General features: G+C 48.7%; 1 protein-coding gene across 12 annotated transcripts in view; it reads left to right on the top strand.

Annotated features, from left to right (window-relative positions):
• The window catches only part of Fnbp1 (formin binding protein 1), a 123806-nt gene that overhangs the window by 49962 nt on the left and 55717 nt on the right, over window positions 1–18127 (top strand). For all 12 annotated transcript variants that reach the window (XM_059260013.1, XM_059260016.1, XM_059260014.1 and 9 more), the window contains exons 3-6: window positions 252–308; window positions 1188–1335; window positions 16511–16573; window positions 17471–17575. In XM_059260013.1, coding sequence (XP_059115996.1) covers window positions 252–308; window positions 1188–1335; window positions 16511–16573; window positions 17471–17575 — 373 coding nt within the window. The remainder of the gene's footprint in view (window positions 1–251; window positions 309–1187; window positions 1336–16510; window positions 16574–17470; window positions 17576–18127) is intronic.

Here is an 18127-nt window from a genome sequence, read left to right as displayed (position 1 = left end):
TCCATGTAGTTTTAGCGCCTGTCCTGGATCTCACTCTGTAGACCAGGCTAGCCTCGAACTCACAGAGATCCGCCTGGCTCTGCCTCCCAAGTGCTGGGATTAAAGGCGTGCGCCACCACCCGGCACAAGTGGGTTTTAATTGTGCAACTTTATGAAATTTTTAAAAACCAGCGAAGCGCACACATCATCTTTCATTCCTGATTTCTTTGAGCACTTCCAAAGAAGGTGACATGTCTGCATTTTTGTCTTAGGAATCTTTCAAAGAAATACCAACCCAAGAAGAACTCGAAGGAAGAAGAAGAATACAAGTACGTCTGTTGCTGGTGGATGTGTGGTGAGATGTGTGTGTGGTGGTAGTTGTGAAGGGAGGGGAGGAAGCTGCATGCTGTCACACAAGTCCCATCCTGCCTTCCTGTCTGGGTCTGTTTCAACTTGGGGGGCGACAATGAGAAGGCTTCCTTAACCTCCCTGGCCCTGAGCCACGGGACCTGCTCTGGACTGTTTCCATTAAACTAACTAGGGAAAGTTTTAGGAGGCCCTGCAAGCATGTGCAGACAGTGTGGGGTATAAGCCTTGGAACAGTGGTTCTCAACCTTCCTAGTGCTGCGACCCTTTAATATAGGTCCTCATGCTGTGGTGACCCCAACCATAAAAGTATCTCCGTTGCTACTTCATCACTGTGATTTTGCTACTCTTGTGAATCAGAATGTAGATATCTGATATGCAGCCCCTGTGAAAGGGTCATTTGACCCTCAAAGGGGTCGTGATCCCCAGGTTGAGAACCTTGTCATCGAGTCTGTGCTCTGTTCTGTAGCGTCAGAAGTCCAAATTCTTCATCCATCCAAGAACTATGCCTGTCTCAGTCAGCAGTGATGGGTCATTGTGCATGGTGGAGGCATCATCTTTGATGTAGGTCCAGGTGCCTGGTGTATGTAGTGAACATGGGTGGGTGGGTTTGGGACCATCTCTGGAGACTCAGAATGAACAGAACCAGAGACTGCATTTCACAGAGCACCTGTGGCCATGTTTGGGTTATAATTAATTCTGAGCCGTTGTGTAATAAACCAGCAAGATCCTCTGGGAGGCAGGTGCAGCGCAGACTGACTTTAATTAATATTTCCTCAAGTGAAACATGTGAGGATGGAGGTGGGCTTGTCTGAGAAGGAGCCGGTGTGTTCTGTCCCCAGGTACACAGCATGTAAAGCGTTTCTTTCCACCCTGAATGAGATGAACGACTATGCCGGCCAGCATGAGGTCATCTCTGAGAACATGACGTCACAGATCACGGTGGACCTGATGCGCTATGTGCAGGAGCTGAAGCAGGAGAGGAAATCGGTAATGTATATTGGGGTGTCTTCCCCCCAAAGATGGACAGGGGTGTTTTCCCGTCAGATAGCCAGATGGAGTTGGATATGGTGGCTCACACCTGCTAGCACTGGGGAAGCTGGGGCGGAAAATTCTCTGTGAATTCAGTGACCACCAGGGCTACACAATGAGTTCCAGACCTGCAAGGCTGCATAGTGAGACCCTGTATTAACAAACAAAAACAGGGGTCCAGGGAGCAGACACACACACACACACACACACACACACACACACACACACACACACAGGTGCGTGCCTTAATCTCAGCACTTGAGCAGTAGAGGAGGCAGGAGGATCTCTGAATTCAAGGCCAGCCTAGTCTATACAGTGAGTTCTGGACCAGCCAGGGTGACAAAGTGAGACCCTGTTTAAAAAACAAACAGGGGCTGGAGAGAGGGTTCACTGGTGAAGAACACTGGCTGCTCTTGCAGAGGACCCAGGTTCAGTTCCCAACACCCACATGGTGGCTCACAGCCACCTGTAACTCTAATTCTAAGGGGTCCAAGACCTTCTTCTGACTTCCTTGGGTACAAAGCACAAATGTGGTACACACGTACATGCAGGCAAAATACTCATACGCATAAAATAAATATAAAACATACAAAATTAGAATCAAGCCGGGCGGTGGTGGCTCACGCCTGTAGTCCCAGCACTCGGGAGGCAGAGGCAGGTGGATCTCTGTGAGTTCGAGGCCAGCCTGGTCTACAGAGCTAGTCCAGGACAGGCTCCAAAACTACAGAGAAACCCTGTCTCAAAAAACCAAAAAAAAAAAAAAAAAAAGAAAAAAAGAATCAGGCGTGATGGTATACACGAAGGTGGAGGCCTGTGTGTGTGTGTGTGTGTGTGTGTGTGTGTGTGTGTGTGATGGGTATACTAATACATGTCATGATGTGTGTTTAGAGGTCAGAAGACAACCCGGAGGAGTTGATTCCTTTGCCTGTAGTTGGTGTCCTGTCAGTGGAGGCTCACAGGGCCTCCCACCACACCCAACTGGCTGGCCCACGTGTCCACACCTCCCAGGCTCAGGAACCGGCTGTGTGTCAGACCCTAAGCTTTCCAACATTCTCTACCGAACCAAGGCATTTTATTTATTTATTTATTCGTCGTCGTTTTTCTTTCTTTCTTTTTTTAAAATTTATTTTATTTTTTACGTGAGTGCTGCCTGCATCCGCATGCCAGAGGAGTGGGCATCTGATCCATTTAGATGGTTGTGAGCCACCATGTGGTTGCTGGGAATTGAACTCAGGTCCTCTGGAAGAACAGCCACTGCTCTAAAACCCTGAGTCATCTCTCCAGTCCCTATTTATTGTTTTTCGAGACAGGATTTCTTTGTGTAGCCCTGGCTGTCCTGGATCTCACTCTGTAGACCAGGCTGGCCTCAAACTCAGAGATCCGCCTGCCTCTGCCTCCAGAGTGCTGGGATAAGGCATGCAACCACCACGTTCTGATTTGACATTTTATTTTGTGAAACAGCTAGGAAGCAGTGAGACAGAACCTCGGGGCTTAGAACAAACTCTTACCACCTAGTATAAAGTTAAAATAAACACAGGGAATCTGGAGGCAGCCTTGGCCTGCTGCCCTGCTTTTGAACTTGCCTTGACCTTTCCAAAGGTTTCCCTCTTCTTCCTGTCTAGGGCTCTGCTGTGTTCTCTGCACTGACCCTCCTCTACCCACAGAGCTGACTGCCCAAACTGAAGCTGCTTCTACCTCCTTAGCAAGTGTCCTTTGTTTAGGAGTGAGTCAGGAGTTCGGCAGAGCTGTGCCCCTCCCCCATCCCTCTCCCCCAGCTGTGTGTGGCTGGCTTCTCTGTGCTCTGGCCTCAGGGCCTTTGTACAGGTTTTTCTCCCTCAGGGTGCCTTTGCCAGACACCTCAGGGCCTATTCGTTAGGAATGCCTCCTCCTCAGAGCAGACTTTGCCATCTGCCTCACTTAAAATTACCAAATTCCTCTGGCCTCTCACCCTCCCCCTTTGCAATGTTTTTGGTTTTTTTTTTTTTTTTGAGACAGGTCTTTTTATGCAGTCCTGGCTGTCCTGGAACTCACTGTGTAGACTAGCTGGCCTCACGGACATCTGCCGGCTTCTGCCTTTGAGTGTTGGGATTAGAAGTATGTGCCACCATGTCCGGCAGCTTTGCCGTGGTTTTAGAGAGAGACAGAGTTGGAGTCAGTTGGTGTGTATGTACACCACGAGTGTGCAGATGCCCCCTGAGGCCAGAAGAAGGCATCTGATCCCCTAGGACTGGAGTTGACAGGCTGTTGTGAGCCGAGCCACCCAACATGGTCCTCTGCGAGAGCAGCCAGCACTCTTAACCTCTGAGCCATCTTGTCCCTGACATCACTCTTGCGTAGCACCTAACAGTATCTAGATTTGGGGGGAGTTGGAGCACTAGCGACAGGACTTTGTGCGTGCTGATCACGCACCCCCCACTAACCCCTGCCCACTGTCTTCTCCTACTTCACGGAAATGTCTGCTCCTCCAGGACAAGGAAGCCCTTGCAGAAGGCAGGCACACAGGAAGTGCAGGGGAGAGAAGAATAGCAAGAGTTGGGAAGTAGCAGCTGTGGCCCAGGGCTGGGAGTGCAGTGCAGTGGAGACCTCTTTCCTGCAGTTCACCAGTGAGGGACCAGGGGTGCTGCTCAGTGCTGCACACTTGCCTCTCCATCCCCAGTGCGCGCGCGCGCGCACACACACACACACACACACACACACACATACACACACACATACACACACACACACACACACACTCCCTCCCGCACGTTGTGTTAATGTCAACTTAGTTCTAAAAGTTTATAGAGAAGGACCTTCATATGCCTTTGCTATCTCGTAAATGGATTAACTTATTTACTCATTGTTAATTATCTTTTTATAATCTGTTATATCATCTCTTAAATTGTGTTCCTTAAAAAGTTTTGGTTTTTGTTTAAGATTTATTTATTTATTTATTTATTTTAAGCTGATGGTAGTGACACACCCCTTTTAATTCCAGCACTAGGGAGGCAGAAGAGGGTGATCTCTTGAGTTTGAGGCCAGCCTGTTCTACAGAGCAAGTTCCATGGCTACACAGAGAAACTGTGCCTCAAAAAAAACAAACAAACAAAAAAGATTTATTTTATTTTATGTGTTTTGCCTACCTGGTACCCAAAGTGGTCAGAACAGGGTATTGGATCCCCTGGAACAGAAGTCACAGGCTAAGCTGCCATGTGGGTGCCGGGAACTGAACCCAGCTCCTCTGCAGGAGCAGCCAGTGCTCTTGACCACTAAACCAGCCTTTTGTTTTTAAGGAATGTCACCAGTCACCAGTCCAGGCCTGGGAGTCATATGCTCTGTCAGGAGGATCTGCAAATACCACTCTATTTGTTGAAGCGTTCTGCAACTAAATTAGACTGACATTTAAGAACATTGTGAAATCTTGAGAAGCACTGGAAAGAATGTCTGTCAACAAATACATATTTGTGGTATTTTCATATGTGGCGCTGTGAAGCCATCTCTTCTTTCCTATATCATAGCTACCATTCTTCAGAAGGAATGCATAGCTCAGTGTGGTTACACAGGCCCTTAATGCCTGCATTCGGGAGGTTGAGGCAGGAGGATTACAAGTTGGAAGATGGAACCAAATAACTAGCAAGACACTGCCTCAAAAAGTGTGTGTGTGTGTGTGTGTGTGTGTGTGTGTGTGTGTGTGTGTGTGTGTGTGGAGAGAGGGAGGGAGAGAGGGAGGGAGAGAGCACAAGGTGGCTGTGTGGACAAGACCTCAGCCTTCGAGCCTGATGACCTGCGTTTGATTCCCCAAGATTACATTGTAGGAGAGAACTGACTCCTGCAAGTTGTCCTCTGACCTCCACACATAGCATGTACAAAACAAATTTTAAAAATAAAGTGAAAAAGGCAGCGTGGTGGAACTTACTTGGTGGGTGGAGGAAAGGAGATCGTGAACTCAAGATCTTCCTCGGCTCCACAGTGAGTCTGTGGCCAGCTCGAGCTGCAGGAGACCCTGGCTCAAAAACAGTGAGGTACGGTGGCGCACGACTTTAGTCCCAGCACTGGGAGCCAGAGGCAGGTGGGTATCTGTGAACTTGAGGCCAGCCTGGTCTACATAGCAAGTTTCAAGACAACCAGGGCTACATAGTGCATCCTGTCTCAAAACAAAACAAAAAATCACAAACAGACAAAACAAAAAGCTTAGAGGACTGTGTCCTGTGGGTGTGTCACACACCAACGGTCTGAGAGACTGGTTAGCCCTGCACTCCCTTTTCTGTCAGTAGCTAACACCGACTGTGACTTCAGGTTAGCCCTTCCCAGTAGAAGTCTGTGATGTTACCCACTGCTCGGGAGCCTGGAGCGTAGGGAGGTGATGTGGGTCTGTCGGGTCCCACAGGGTCCAGTTGGGGGTGACACCCGGGCATCCTGGAGCTCGGGACCAAACGTAGCTGCTTGTATGCTTTTATTTCATCAGTGGTTTTCATAGCTTGCCCATGAGGCCACTGATTGCACGGTGCAGCCTCTGCCTGCAAACCTAATACTCTAGGTCCCTGACTTCCCTTAGTGGCACTGGTCAGATGGTATCATTTCCTGGTTCCTGTTGAGGTCAGAACAAAGCCCCACACACACTTCGGTCTTTCTTAGAAACGGGCCGGTGCTGGTCTGTAGGACTCTGTTTGCTCCTTCCCCTTTTATGTAGGTTACAGGGATTGAACTCAGGTCACCACGGTGGTGCAGCAGGCACCTTTTACATGCTGACTGAGCCATCTCACTGGACCGTAGTTTATATCCTTCATTCTCTGTTTAATAGAAGAGGTTTCTATGTGTCCTCTGGAAAATGGATTGTTTTAATAATCCATTTTTATGTTCTAGTCATTCATAAATGAACTTATAGCTCCCACTCTGAGGTGTATGTCCAGCCCTGTTTGTTTATTGTTTAAGTACTTTTTTTTTTTTTTTTTGGTTTTTTTTTTTTTTTTTTTTTTCGAGACAGGGTTTCTCTGTGTAGCTTTGCGCCTTTCCTGGAACTCACTTTGTAGACCAGGCTGGCCTCGAACTCACAGAGATCCGCCTGGCTCTGCCTCCCGAGTGCTGGGATTAAAGGCGTGCGCCACCACCGCCCGGCTTGTTTAAGTACTTTTTATTGTTTCATTGATCTGTAGCTTACTGCTTTTGATTGGTTTAGATTAGTTAAACAATTCTACAATCGGCTCTTTTTAGCTCTTTGTTTTGAGCTCTTTTGGTTTTGCCATGTTCTAGGCTCTCCTGGAATCCATGATGTAGTTGATGTTGGCTTTGAAATGCTCTAACGGGATATCGGGATGGTGGGCTTGCCCACTGTGCCTGGGATGGCAGGCTTGGCCCACTGCACCTGGTCTAACGCTTTCCTTTGTGGGAAGTGAGGTTATCTTCCCACCCCACTGAATTCCCAGAAGTGAGATTTGCTCAAAGCAGGAGTGCTTTCGGCATCCTGGTTTATGGTCCTCAGTCAAGCTCTGATCATGTATTAGATTAACAGTCTCCAGCAGAGTTACAACCCATCACTGAGACCTGGACTGGCTTATCTGAGGTCTAGGTCATTGAGTAGATGACGTATAGCACCATTGATGACTATTGTACAGTGAAGGGACTCACTGGAGTTTTAGAGGCTGGCTGAGCTCTGCTTTTTTGTCCATCTGGGGTCCAGCACACCGAAACCCACTCATCTCTTGGGAGGAGTTTGTAGAGACGAGCTCCCACTGAGGAGCCCACATGGTCTCGCCAGCCTGAGTGCAGCAACAGACACACTCTTCTCTGCAGCTGGAAAATCCGCTTCATTGATCACCAGGCACCGGGCATTGCTTTCCCCCAGTGTAACTAGCTAGGAAGTTGTAGAGGAAACAATTATTGATGCTCTTAGTGGCTCTTGAAGTTTTCATGAGCCTCGGCAGACACCTGCAGAGGACCGGAAGTTTTAGATCATTGGACGCTTTCCCTGAGACTTTTTATTGGTTCTGATTGTCTAGTTTGGTTTGGTTTGAGACAGGGTCTTTGACAGTCCGGGCTGGCCTTGAAGTCACTATGTAGCTAAAGATGCTCCTGATCCTTCTGCCTGTACCTCCCAAGAGAGGACGGTAAACATGCAGCAGCTCTCCCCCTGTATAGGGTGCTGGGGATGGAGCCCAGGCCACTGAGCCACATCTGTGGCATCAACCGAAGTGAAAGCTTCATTGTTCATTGGGACAGGGTGTTCACATTGTCCTCTTGATTTTACATGCTTGAAATACGGCCAGGACTTTCCTTCTCTCTCTCCCTGCCTCCCTCCTCCTTCTCTCCCCTCTTACTCCCTCCCTCTCTTTCCTTTGCCTTCCTCTCTCCCTTTCTGACAATACTGGGGATTGAACTTAGTCATTTTAGTCACTGCATTTTAGTCACTACCAGGCCTGCCCCACCCCCACTTGTTCCTCGTCTAGTGTGTCCTGTACTCAGCAGTCACCTGACTGTCTTTCCCATCATGCTGATCCAAGAGTGCCACTAACTACCCTTCTGGTGATTCTGGCACTCGTGCTCGCCCTGGCTGTGGAGACCGTCCAAGGCCAAGACCTCATCTCCCTCTTCTGCGTCTCCTTCACTCAGTCTCAGGTGTGGCATCTGAGTATCTGCAAGTTGCTCATCGTTCCAAGATACTGAGGAGGGGCCATCCCCCAACCTTTTCGATTCAGTCATGCATTTCATTAAAGCCTCTGCTCCGGTGGTACCCAGACTGCCCTTCTCCTACGCACTCTGTTCCCTTACTCTGTCCCAGATCTAATGAGCTTCAGGCACAGGATCCTTGTGTATCACACTGCATGCCTCATATCTAGACCATCCCCACGTGCACCTGGGCCTGCACTTGTCCTCTGGTGGGTGACAGAATTAGACGAGAAGACCTTTCAGCCACGGGACACTGGAGGTTTCTTTTTTCCAACCGACACTCACCTAAACCCATCATGGAGGTCCTTGCTTTGATTTAGAAGCAACAGCTTTGTACTCTTGGAAGAGATGGGGAGACATGTCCTCGGAGTCTATGAAGGTCCTTTCAAGTTGGTCCTTGTATCATGTTAACCTAGGTCCTCCAAGGATAGAGCTTTAAGGCCTGTGCACACGGGATGGCTTTGCAGAGGAGGCTAAGCACAACTTATGGGTGCTGGGTGTGGAGCTTTCTGGGGGGCATCTATCCAGAGAACAAGGGGGAGCCAAGGACAAAGGGGCAGCTAGAGAAATAAGGAAACCCAGCCTCATCCACCGGCCAGGCAGACCCTGCACCCTGTTTGGATCCCCAAACCATGCCTTGTGATCAGTGTCGCGGGAGGTTAGGCACTCCTAGTGTGACAAGGTAGATGTCTTTATGAGATCTGAAGTGCCCGCATTGAAGGACTTTTAATATATGGATTCCGGAACATAGTCCTTAGGAAATAAAATCAGAATGCATGGCCATATCCGTATTATGTTTCTATTTGAGGGTTAGGTGGAGAACAGAACACCAGATGGACAGGGTGATCAGCTTCCACAAGGTGTTGTCATACTTGGCCCACATCAGCCCAAACCCCACAGATTTATAGCCAAATTCCAGAGGGAGCCAAGGCTGCGCACACTTGCCATTCCAACACTAGGGAGGCTGAGGCAGGGGGTGGAGGGTTCAAGGCCAGCTAGACTGCATAGTGAGGCCCTGTCTGAAACACTGCCAATCCAGGGGACCAACCCACACGTGCTGTCTGGGGGCTCCTCTGTCTTTGCCCTTTTAAAGTCTGTTCTTTTGATTCCATCTGTGGAATCTGAGCTGTGTTTGAGATTCCAGACGGGTGACTGCTCCCAACGCAGAACGTCGTCTTTTAATTTTCCCTGTTTTGTGTTTGAAGTGGCTGTTTCCACAACAGTGCTCTGTTTTGCTTTTTTAACCATTAGTGGTTAGATATAGAGTTGGCCGTATTGTCCCCCTGGCAGAGTGAGGGGTAAGCACATGTCAGCCTGCGGAACAGTAAAGTCAGCACAGACACTGTCGTCTTTATTTCTCTTCAAGCTGACACTTTCTTTTCTTTAGATCCCAGATGTTTTTCGCTGGGTTTTGTTACGGTTTTGAGACTGTCTTTGTATAGATGTCCTGATTGGCCTGGTACTCACTATGAAGGTAGCCAAGGCTGGCCTCAAACTTAGCAATCTCTTGCCTCAGCCCTCACCCCACCCCGCAAAGTGTCAGGATTGCAGGCTCAAACCACACAGTCCAGTTGTTTGTTTGTTTGTTTGTTTTTCAAGACAGGGTTTCTCTATGTAACAGTTCTGGCCTCTGTAGACCAGGATGGCCTCAAACTCAGAGATCCGCCTGCCTCTGCCTTCCAAATTCTGGGATTAAAGGTTTGAGCCACCCAACCATATTCAGATTTTTCTTTTTCTCTCTCTCTTTAAGTCTCCCATTCATGTACATGTGGAGGCCAGAAGTCATATATTGGGTGGTTTCCTGTATTGCTCGCCATCTTATTCGACACAGGATCCCTCACTAAATCTGAAAGTTGACAGTTGGGCTCAGCTGGCTGGCCAGTGAGTCCCAGGGCTCCTCCTGTCCCTGCCTCCCCCGTGCTAGGATTACAGGTGCTCAGTGTTCCAAGGGTTGCTGGGGACTGAATGCCGGGCCCCATGCTTGTACAGCAAGCACCTGACCCACTGAGCCAGACTGTTCTCTGAAGGATGTTTCTTCTGGAGAAGCTCAAGGACAATCAAAACTAAACCAGGAGTTGGGTATAGTAGCGCACCCCTTTGATCCCAGCACTCGGTAGGCAGAGGCAGGTGGATCTCTGAGTTCAAGGCCAGCCTGGTCTACAGAAAGAGTTCCAAGACAGCCAGGGCTACGGAGAGACCGTGTCTCAAAACAAAACAACCCCCCCCCCAAAAAAAACACACACACACACAAAAAAAAACAGAAATGAAAACAATACTTGTAGGTGACTTTGGATACCACTAGGCTTTTCTTTTTCTTTCTCTTTTTCCTTTTTTTCTTTCTTTTTAGTCTATTATTGTGTTTTTAAAAAGAGACCCAAAGCGTCTTATTACAGGGACAGTAACTAGCATTCCTCTGGGTCCCCAGAGATGGCATTTCCTGTCCCTTTTCTGACAGGAGGGAAGAGCGGTGATGACTTCATCCCAGGCTCCCAAAGCAGCCCTTCCATCTTTGTCCTGGGAACAATCCCTCTTTATTCAGAGACGAGAAGGCACGGTTTTCTGACACACTCCCTCACTGTCCGGAGAAGAAGCGCCTGCCATTGTTTGTCCGTAAACAACAAATGCATCTGGCAGATCTGCCTGTTTGTTTAACTTTTCTAACTGTTCAAAGCACTGTTTTCCCTGCAGGGAGCCAGCTGGAGCTGGTGACCCCTGCTTAGGGTCAGGCATGTGCAGGGTGGTGAGGAGGGCGAGGGTCTCCTGGGGAGTCTGGGGACACACCCTCCAGAAGAAACATCTCTACCACGTACTGCAGTGTTCAGGTGTTTGGTTAATAGTGGGAAAGTGTGCTTGAGATGTCTTCATGGGAGACTGCCCCCAGCCACCAGCTCTGAAAGGTACACAGCACATGTACAATTCCCACACATGTGTATGGAGGACAGCCAGAGAATGTCCTGTCTGGTTTTTAGTCAGAATTACGCAAAATATTAATTTTTTTTATTTTAATGATTTATTTATTTTATATGCATTGGTGGTTTGTCTGCATATATGTCTCTGTGTGTGTTGGATCCTCCCGAACTGGAGTTATAGACAGTTGCGAGCTGCCATGTGGATGCTGGGAATTGAACCCAGGTCTTCTGGAAGAGCAGCCAGTGCTCTTAACTGCTGAGCCATTTTTCCAGCCCCAAATATGATTTTTTTAAAAAAATGTTTATTTGTTTGTTTGTTTATTGAGGCAGGGTCTCACTATGTAGCCCAGACTAGCCTGAAACTTTAGAGATCCACCTGCCTCTGCCTCCTTAGCCCTAGGATTGAAGGTGTACACTATCACGCCTGGCTTTTTTGTTTTTGTTTTTGTTTTTTTTGTTTTTTTGTTTTGTTTTTTTCGAGACAGGGTTTCTCTGTGTAGCTTTGCGCCTTTCCTGGATCATCCCTTTGTAGACCAGGCTGGCCTCGAACTCAAAGAGATCCACCTGCCTCTGCCTCCTGAGTGCTGGGATTAAAGGCATGTGCCACCACCACCTGGCTACACCTGGCTATTTTTATTGTTTTCAAATTGTGTGTGTCAGTGCACATGAGTACAGTGGCTGCAGAGGCCCAGGAGAGGGTGTTGGATCCTCTGCAGCTGGAGTTATAGGCAGTGGTGAGTCACATGGGTGCTGGGGACGGAACTCAGGTCTTCTGCCAAATGCAGTACTGCTGAGCCGTCCCTCCAGCTTCAACCATTCATTTTTATTTTACTTATCTGCTTATCTATTTTATTCTTTTTTTTTTTTTTTTTTTTTTTTTTGGTTTTTCGAGACAGGGTTTCTCTGTGTAGCTTTGCGCCTTTCCTGGGACTCACTTGGTAGCCCAGGCTGGCCTTGAACTCACAGAGATCCACCTGGCTCTGCCTCCCGAGTGCTGGGATTAAAGGCGTGCGCCACCACCTCCCGGCTTTCCATTTTATTCTTATCTTTGTCTGTATTGTTAGAGGTGGTGCTGGGCGTTGAACTCAGTTAAGCAAGCACTTTACAACGAGACCAGTGGCTCTCAACCTTCCTAATGCTGCAACCCTTTAATACAGTTCCTCACGTTTTGGTGACCCCAACCATAAAGTTATTTCATTGTTACTTCATAATTGTAATTTTGTTACTATTATGAATCATAATGTAAATATCTGATATGTAGGACATCTGATATTGAGACCCCTATGAAAGAGTCATTTGACCTCCCCAAAGGTTCGCATCTCACAGTTTGAGAACCACTGCACTGAGCTGAATCTCCAGCCCTCTTTTTACTTACTATATTGAGACAGGGTTATACTAAGTTGCACAGGCAGGCCTTGAACTGCCGTCTTCCTGCTTCTGCCTGTGGAGTTAGGGATTACATTTGTATGCCACCTGTTGGCTCCATCTTTGAATCTCGAGTCACTGAGACCTTTTGAGCGTGCAGCAGAACACTGCTGTCTGTCCTGCTTGGGAACGGGAACTGATGTCCTCTGTAGAGAGAAAGCCTCAGGTAGGGAATTTAGGGAACCCAAAGCGTGTCACTGACAGGGCACGGTGTGAAAGGATCCTTATTTCCTTCCTGTCTGCCTCTGTCTTCCCCTGAGGACACCCCTCCGCCTTCTTCCTGGCCTCCACTCCTTCCTTTTCACAGAACTGTGCAGAGCTTCCTGTCTGTCCGCCCCAGCAGGCCTTTTGCACCCTGCCATCAGCAGACTGCCTGGCTCTCCCTCAGCCTTGCCCCAGCTCCTTTACTCTCCGCCTCCTCAGGCTCTGTCATCCCTGGGCTCTGTCATCCCCGGGCTCTGTCATCCCCCCCACCCCCCATTGTGAGATTAAAAAGTGAAAGCCCAAAGGACAAGACTTAGAGTTTGTAGAGACTGAAAAAATGAAGGATGGGGCTGGAGGGATGGTTTCCCAGTTAAGAGCATCTGTAGAGGACTTGGCTTTGGTTCCTGGTGTTCACATGAAAGCTCACACTGTCTATAACCCATAACCCCAGTCTAGGGGATTCCAAAGCCTTCTTCTGACCTCCTTAGGTACCCAGGCATGCAAGTGATACACAAAATACATGCACACAAAATGCTTGGACACATAAAATTAAAATAAAAAAAGTTTAATCTTTAAAAAATTTTGTAGGATGGTCAGAACTTAACTGCAGAAGAACCCAGAATGGTGACACCTGACCTCGAGAAACAAAAACACATACCCTTGTAATAAAGTATCATTGTTTGGGCAAAAGGCTGTCCTTGGCCCCTCCCCAGCTTTCTCTGGCGCTTGACTGTCCCGAGACTGCTGAGTTGTAGGTCTGACTAGGGGAGGCTCCAGGTACGGCTTGGGGGAGGATGTTGGGGACCTGGTACTTCCTGTGAGTCACTTCCAGGCAGTGTACCTCATCAGTCTAGAGGTAGGCCTCAGACTGGCTAACAAGAGAAGGGCTATTAAAGGGGCATTTAGGGGCCTCGAAGATGGTTCAGTGGGCTAGCCATTTGCGTTATAAACGTGAGGACCTGAGTTTGGGTCCCTAGCACCCTTAACCCCGTGTGGCGGTGAACACCTGTAACCCAGCCATGGGAAGCAGAAGTGGGCGGGTCCCAGGAGCTCACTGACCAGCCAGTCCAGCAGAACCAGTGAGCTCCAGGTTCTCAAAAATTAAGGTGGAGAATGATGGAAGAAGACACTTAACTTTCACCTTTGGCCTCCCGAGGGACGCACTTGTGAGTACACGGCAGGACATTTGCCAGGGAAACCAGATGGAGCTTCTAATGTCCCTTGTCCTCCAAGTCAAGGGTGAACCTGTAGGGGCTCAGAGTTTACTGTGTCCTTGGTCAAGGGACTCAGGCAAACCAGAAGCTGACCGGGCAGCTGCAGGCAGCAAATTTAATCAGAGCCAGAGGGCAGGGCCCTTCACCGGCACAGGCCCTGCAGCCTCTGGCCGTGCAGACAAGGTCCACTGATCCAGTTAGTGTCTGGTGGAAGTATGTTAAAGGGAACTGGTGATTTTAGGATGCCGAGTGACAGATGCCGTTTCCTTTGTCAGTCGGTAGCATTTTCTTTTTCCAGAGTGATCTCCCGGCTTTAATGACCCACCTTACCGTGAGGCTTCACGCCAGCTCTTCCCAGCACTCAGACCCAGGCCACATGGACTGGACGTTAGAATCTTGTAGAAATACCAGCCTTAACACTGCAGATCTATTTACACTCCTCATGCCATGGCTCTCCCCTTCTTTCCTCCTTCTGAAACTCAGGCCAAATACAGGGTCATCCTGGACTTCAAAACAAAACAAAACAAAACAAAAAACTTTATTTATGGGGGGGTTGGGGTGGGCATGTGTGTCATGATGTACCGGTGGAGGTCAGAGCAACTCTGTGGATTTGGATTCTCCTCCTGCCATGTGGGACCCGATAAGTTCTCTTCAAGTTAGGGCCCAGGACCCAGGACATGTGTGCACACTTGGATGGCACATGTAAGGAGGTCAGAGGACAGCTTTGAGAAATTGGTTCTCTCCTTCCACCATGTAGGACCCCAGGATCAAACTCTGGGTTTTGTTTCTGACAGCAAGCGCTTTTATCCGCTGAGGCACCTGGAAGACCCAGACTTCTTGTTAATTCAGGTCTGATCCTGTACTGCCAGTCAAAAGACACCCTTGTGGCTGGGGGTGGGCCCGTGGTAGAGTGTTTGTAGAGTTTGACTCACCAGGTCACAGCCGCCATTCTGGGGTCTTCCTTCACGTCACCCACAGTCTGGTGCTCAGTCAGACCCCTGAGCTGCCGGTGTCCCTCACTGAGCCCATCTCCTCCCCTTCTTGCAGCTTGCCCTGCTCTGGCTCCCTGGGGTCCTTGGAGGTTAATAGCAGTCGCATGCCTGCCCTGAGGCCTTCTGTTTAAAAAGATCCTCGGGCTGGTGAGATAGCTCAGGCCGCGTAGTTCGATCCCTAGGCATCCAGCATCCATACATTGGGAAGAGAACAAACCCTAGCAAGTTGTCCTCTGGCCTCCACACACACTGTAGCCTCCACAATCCCACCACACATCATATGCACACCTAAACACAATAATAATAGAACATTTTTAAAGGGGACTGGAGCACTGGCTGCTCTTCCAGAGGACCCAGGTTCAATTCCCAGCACCCACATGGCAGCTCATGTCTGTAACTTCAGTTCTAGGGGACCTGACACCTTCACACAGACATACATGCAGGCAAAACACCAATGCACACAAAATAAAAATTAATTTTTTTAAAAAAAGCAACCATTTTTAAAGATTCTAAGATGTGATGTCTGTTCACACAAAGCTCACAGTGGTGTTCATAGCATCAATGTTCATATTCTCCTGAACTACAACCAATGAGTGGATATATAAATGTGGTACATCTATTCAGTGAGTGGAACATTATTCAGCCAGAAAAAAGAGTTGGTAGACAGATACTACAACAGGATGGACCTTGAAAGCACCCTACATGTGAATGGTAAAAAAAAAAAAAAAAAAAAAAAAAAAAAAAAAAAAAAAAAAAAATTGACATCCTGCCATCACAAAGGTCCTCAGCCTATGTGAGTCCATTATGTGACCTATCCGGAGCAAGTTTCTAAGTCAGGAGAGGTTGAGGATGACAGCTAAGAATTACAATTTCTAATTCGTTGGAGGTGAAAATAAAACGTGTGAATTCACTGCCACTCAGAAGATGACCCCAGCGATTACTGTCTGTTTTTCTTTTAATACAGGGTCTCACTATGCAGCCTTGGCTGGCCTCAAACTCACAGACATCCTCCTGTCTCTGCCTTCCAAGTGCTGGGATTAAAAGTGTGCCACATCTGGTGTGATGGCTCCCTGTCTCGGGAAGGCAGTCCTGTTGTTTTTGCAAGCCACGCACAATTTCACATTCAATATTGCTGCGTCTAAAACCTTAAAGGGAACTTTGCGGCCAGCCTAGTTTTCATTTCCCTTTAACTTGTCTATTATTTAAACTTTGGCTGTTTTTTGAGATCAGGGTCTCACTCTAGTCTATCCTGAACTCATAAAAATCCTCCTGCATCAAGCACAAGCTGTTGGATTACAGCCATGAGCCACCAAACCTGGCATGAACGCTTACATTTCTCTGGACTGCACAGACTAGGTGTTCAGTGTTTGTTCATTTGCTTTATGAGGCCTCACATGTACGAGGCAGACACACGTCCACTGAGATGGTACCTAAAGGCTACTAAGGGGCTAGAAAGATGGTCCAGCAGTGAAAAGCGGTTGCTGCTCTTGCAGAAGATCTGGATTTGGTTCCCAGTATCCACATGGTGGCTCACAATCATCTGTAACTCTAGCCCCGAGGGATCTGATGCCCTCTTCTGGCCTCCATGGGCACTGCACACACGTGATGCATACACATCCATACAGGGAAAACAGCCACACATATAACATAAACATAATTTTTAAAGCTACTTAAGTAGGTGGAAGGGTTTTCCTCCTGCATTAGTTTGAGAAGTGTAGGTGCTGACCCTGCTCTGTTTTCTTCACAGAACTTCCACGATGGACGGAAGGCCCAGCAGCACATTGAGACGTGCTGGAAGCAGCTGGAGTCGGTAAGTGGGAAGCCGGCCGCTAAACCAGTATCTCCCAGACCATCTCACATCAGTCTGAATAGGGCTTGAATGGCTCACTAAGTAAAAATCAAGCAAAAACCACTAAGGAGTCTTCTTTCTAGATTTTTCTCATTTGTATTTCATTTAATTTGCTCCTAAAACTATTATGGCAAGCAAAGTGCTGAGCCAGAAATGCTTGAGGAGAGACGGCTCAGTGGGTAAAGCATCTGCCGTGGGAGCCTGGGGACCTGAGTTCGGATCCCCAGCACCACTTAAAAAGCTGGGTGCAGTGGCACTGGGGAGGCAGAGATGAGAGACTCAGGGACTCACAGGCCAGCCGGCTGGCCGGCCTAGCCGTCAGCAAGCTACAGACCCAGTGAGAGGCGTCTCTCTACAGCAAGGTGTATGGCTGGAGAGATAATGGCTCAGCAACCAAGAGCACTGGACGCTCTCCCTGAGGACCCAGCACCCATGTTGGGTGGCTCAGAACCACCCATAATTCCAGCTCCTGGGATCGATGCCTCTGGCCTCTGTAGGTGTCTGCACTCCACTCAAATGCACGCACAACCACATGCAATCAGAGTGAAAATAAATCTTTAAAACAGGGTGGAGGGTGATTGAGGAAGATGCCCCACATTGACCTCTGACCTCTTCATGCGCGCGCGCACGCACACACACACAAACAGGTACATACACTCATAAAGTGCTTAAGTAGAGGCAGGTAAATCCTGTGCAGAGAACAGAGAGGGGGTCACTCTAATGTGGACAGATGCTGAAATTACTTCTGGAAAGGATGACGCATGGTGGATGGGTTCTGGGGAGAATGCCCGTGGGGGTCTCTCTAGAGGTGGCAGGGTGGGTGTTTGACCACCCGGCTTGGCTGTGCTCTGTCTGCAGAGTAAGAGGCGTTTCGAACGGGACTGCAAGGAGGCTGACCGCGCGCAGCAGTACTTCGAGAAGATGGACGCTGACATCAACGTGACCAAGGCCGACGTGGAAAAGGTGAGGGGACTGTCTCACTTCCCTGGAGCGTGCTTCCTAGGCTGCCGCTGAGGAGGCCTGGCCTCAGCTTCCTCTTTCTGATGTAACCACAAGAGGGTACTTGATGGAAGAAGGGTTTCATTTTGTGTCATGGAGACAGCATGTCCACACTGGGGGAAAAACCAGGCCTGAGGTGGTTTGCTTGGTCACCACCGTGATAGTGGGGAGACCCGGACACGTCACCAGAGGAGCTGCTCAGGAGGCCACGCTCTTCTTCAGTGGCTTGTCAAAGGCCGAGTTCTGTGTCTAAGGAGCCGAGCAGCTGTCCCAGCCCGTGTGGGAGAACCCAGCAGCTCCAGGCCTTCAGAAAGGCTGACCCTCTGCCCAGCTGTGTCAGGGATTCGTTTGGGCTGATACCCAGGAGGCCGGGGTGAGAGAGGCATTTGGAAGTCTGTGGAGCTTTCCTCTCCATGACTCAGACATAAAGTGAGCCCTTGTCTTCCCAGGCCCAGTGTGTGTGTTTTTTCCCTAGAAGCCCCATTTTCTTTTTAATGAAAGTCATCAAGATAGTGT

This window comes from Peromyscus eremicus, chromosome 4 (genome assembly GCF_949786415.1).
Source record: "Peromyscus eremicus chromosome 4, PerEre_H2_v1, whole genome shotgun sequence".
NCBI classification, from domain to species: domain Eukaryota; kingdom Metazoa; phylum Chordata; class Mammalia; order Rodentia; family Cricetidae; genus Peromyscus; species Peromyscus eremicus.
The sequence above is the reverse complement of the archived record's forward strand: the minus strand, read 5'-3'. Positions and strand labels throughout refer to the sequence as shown.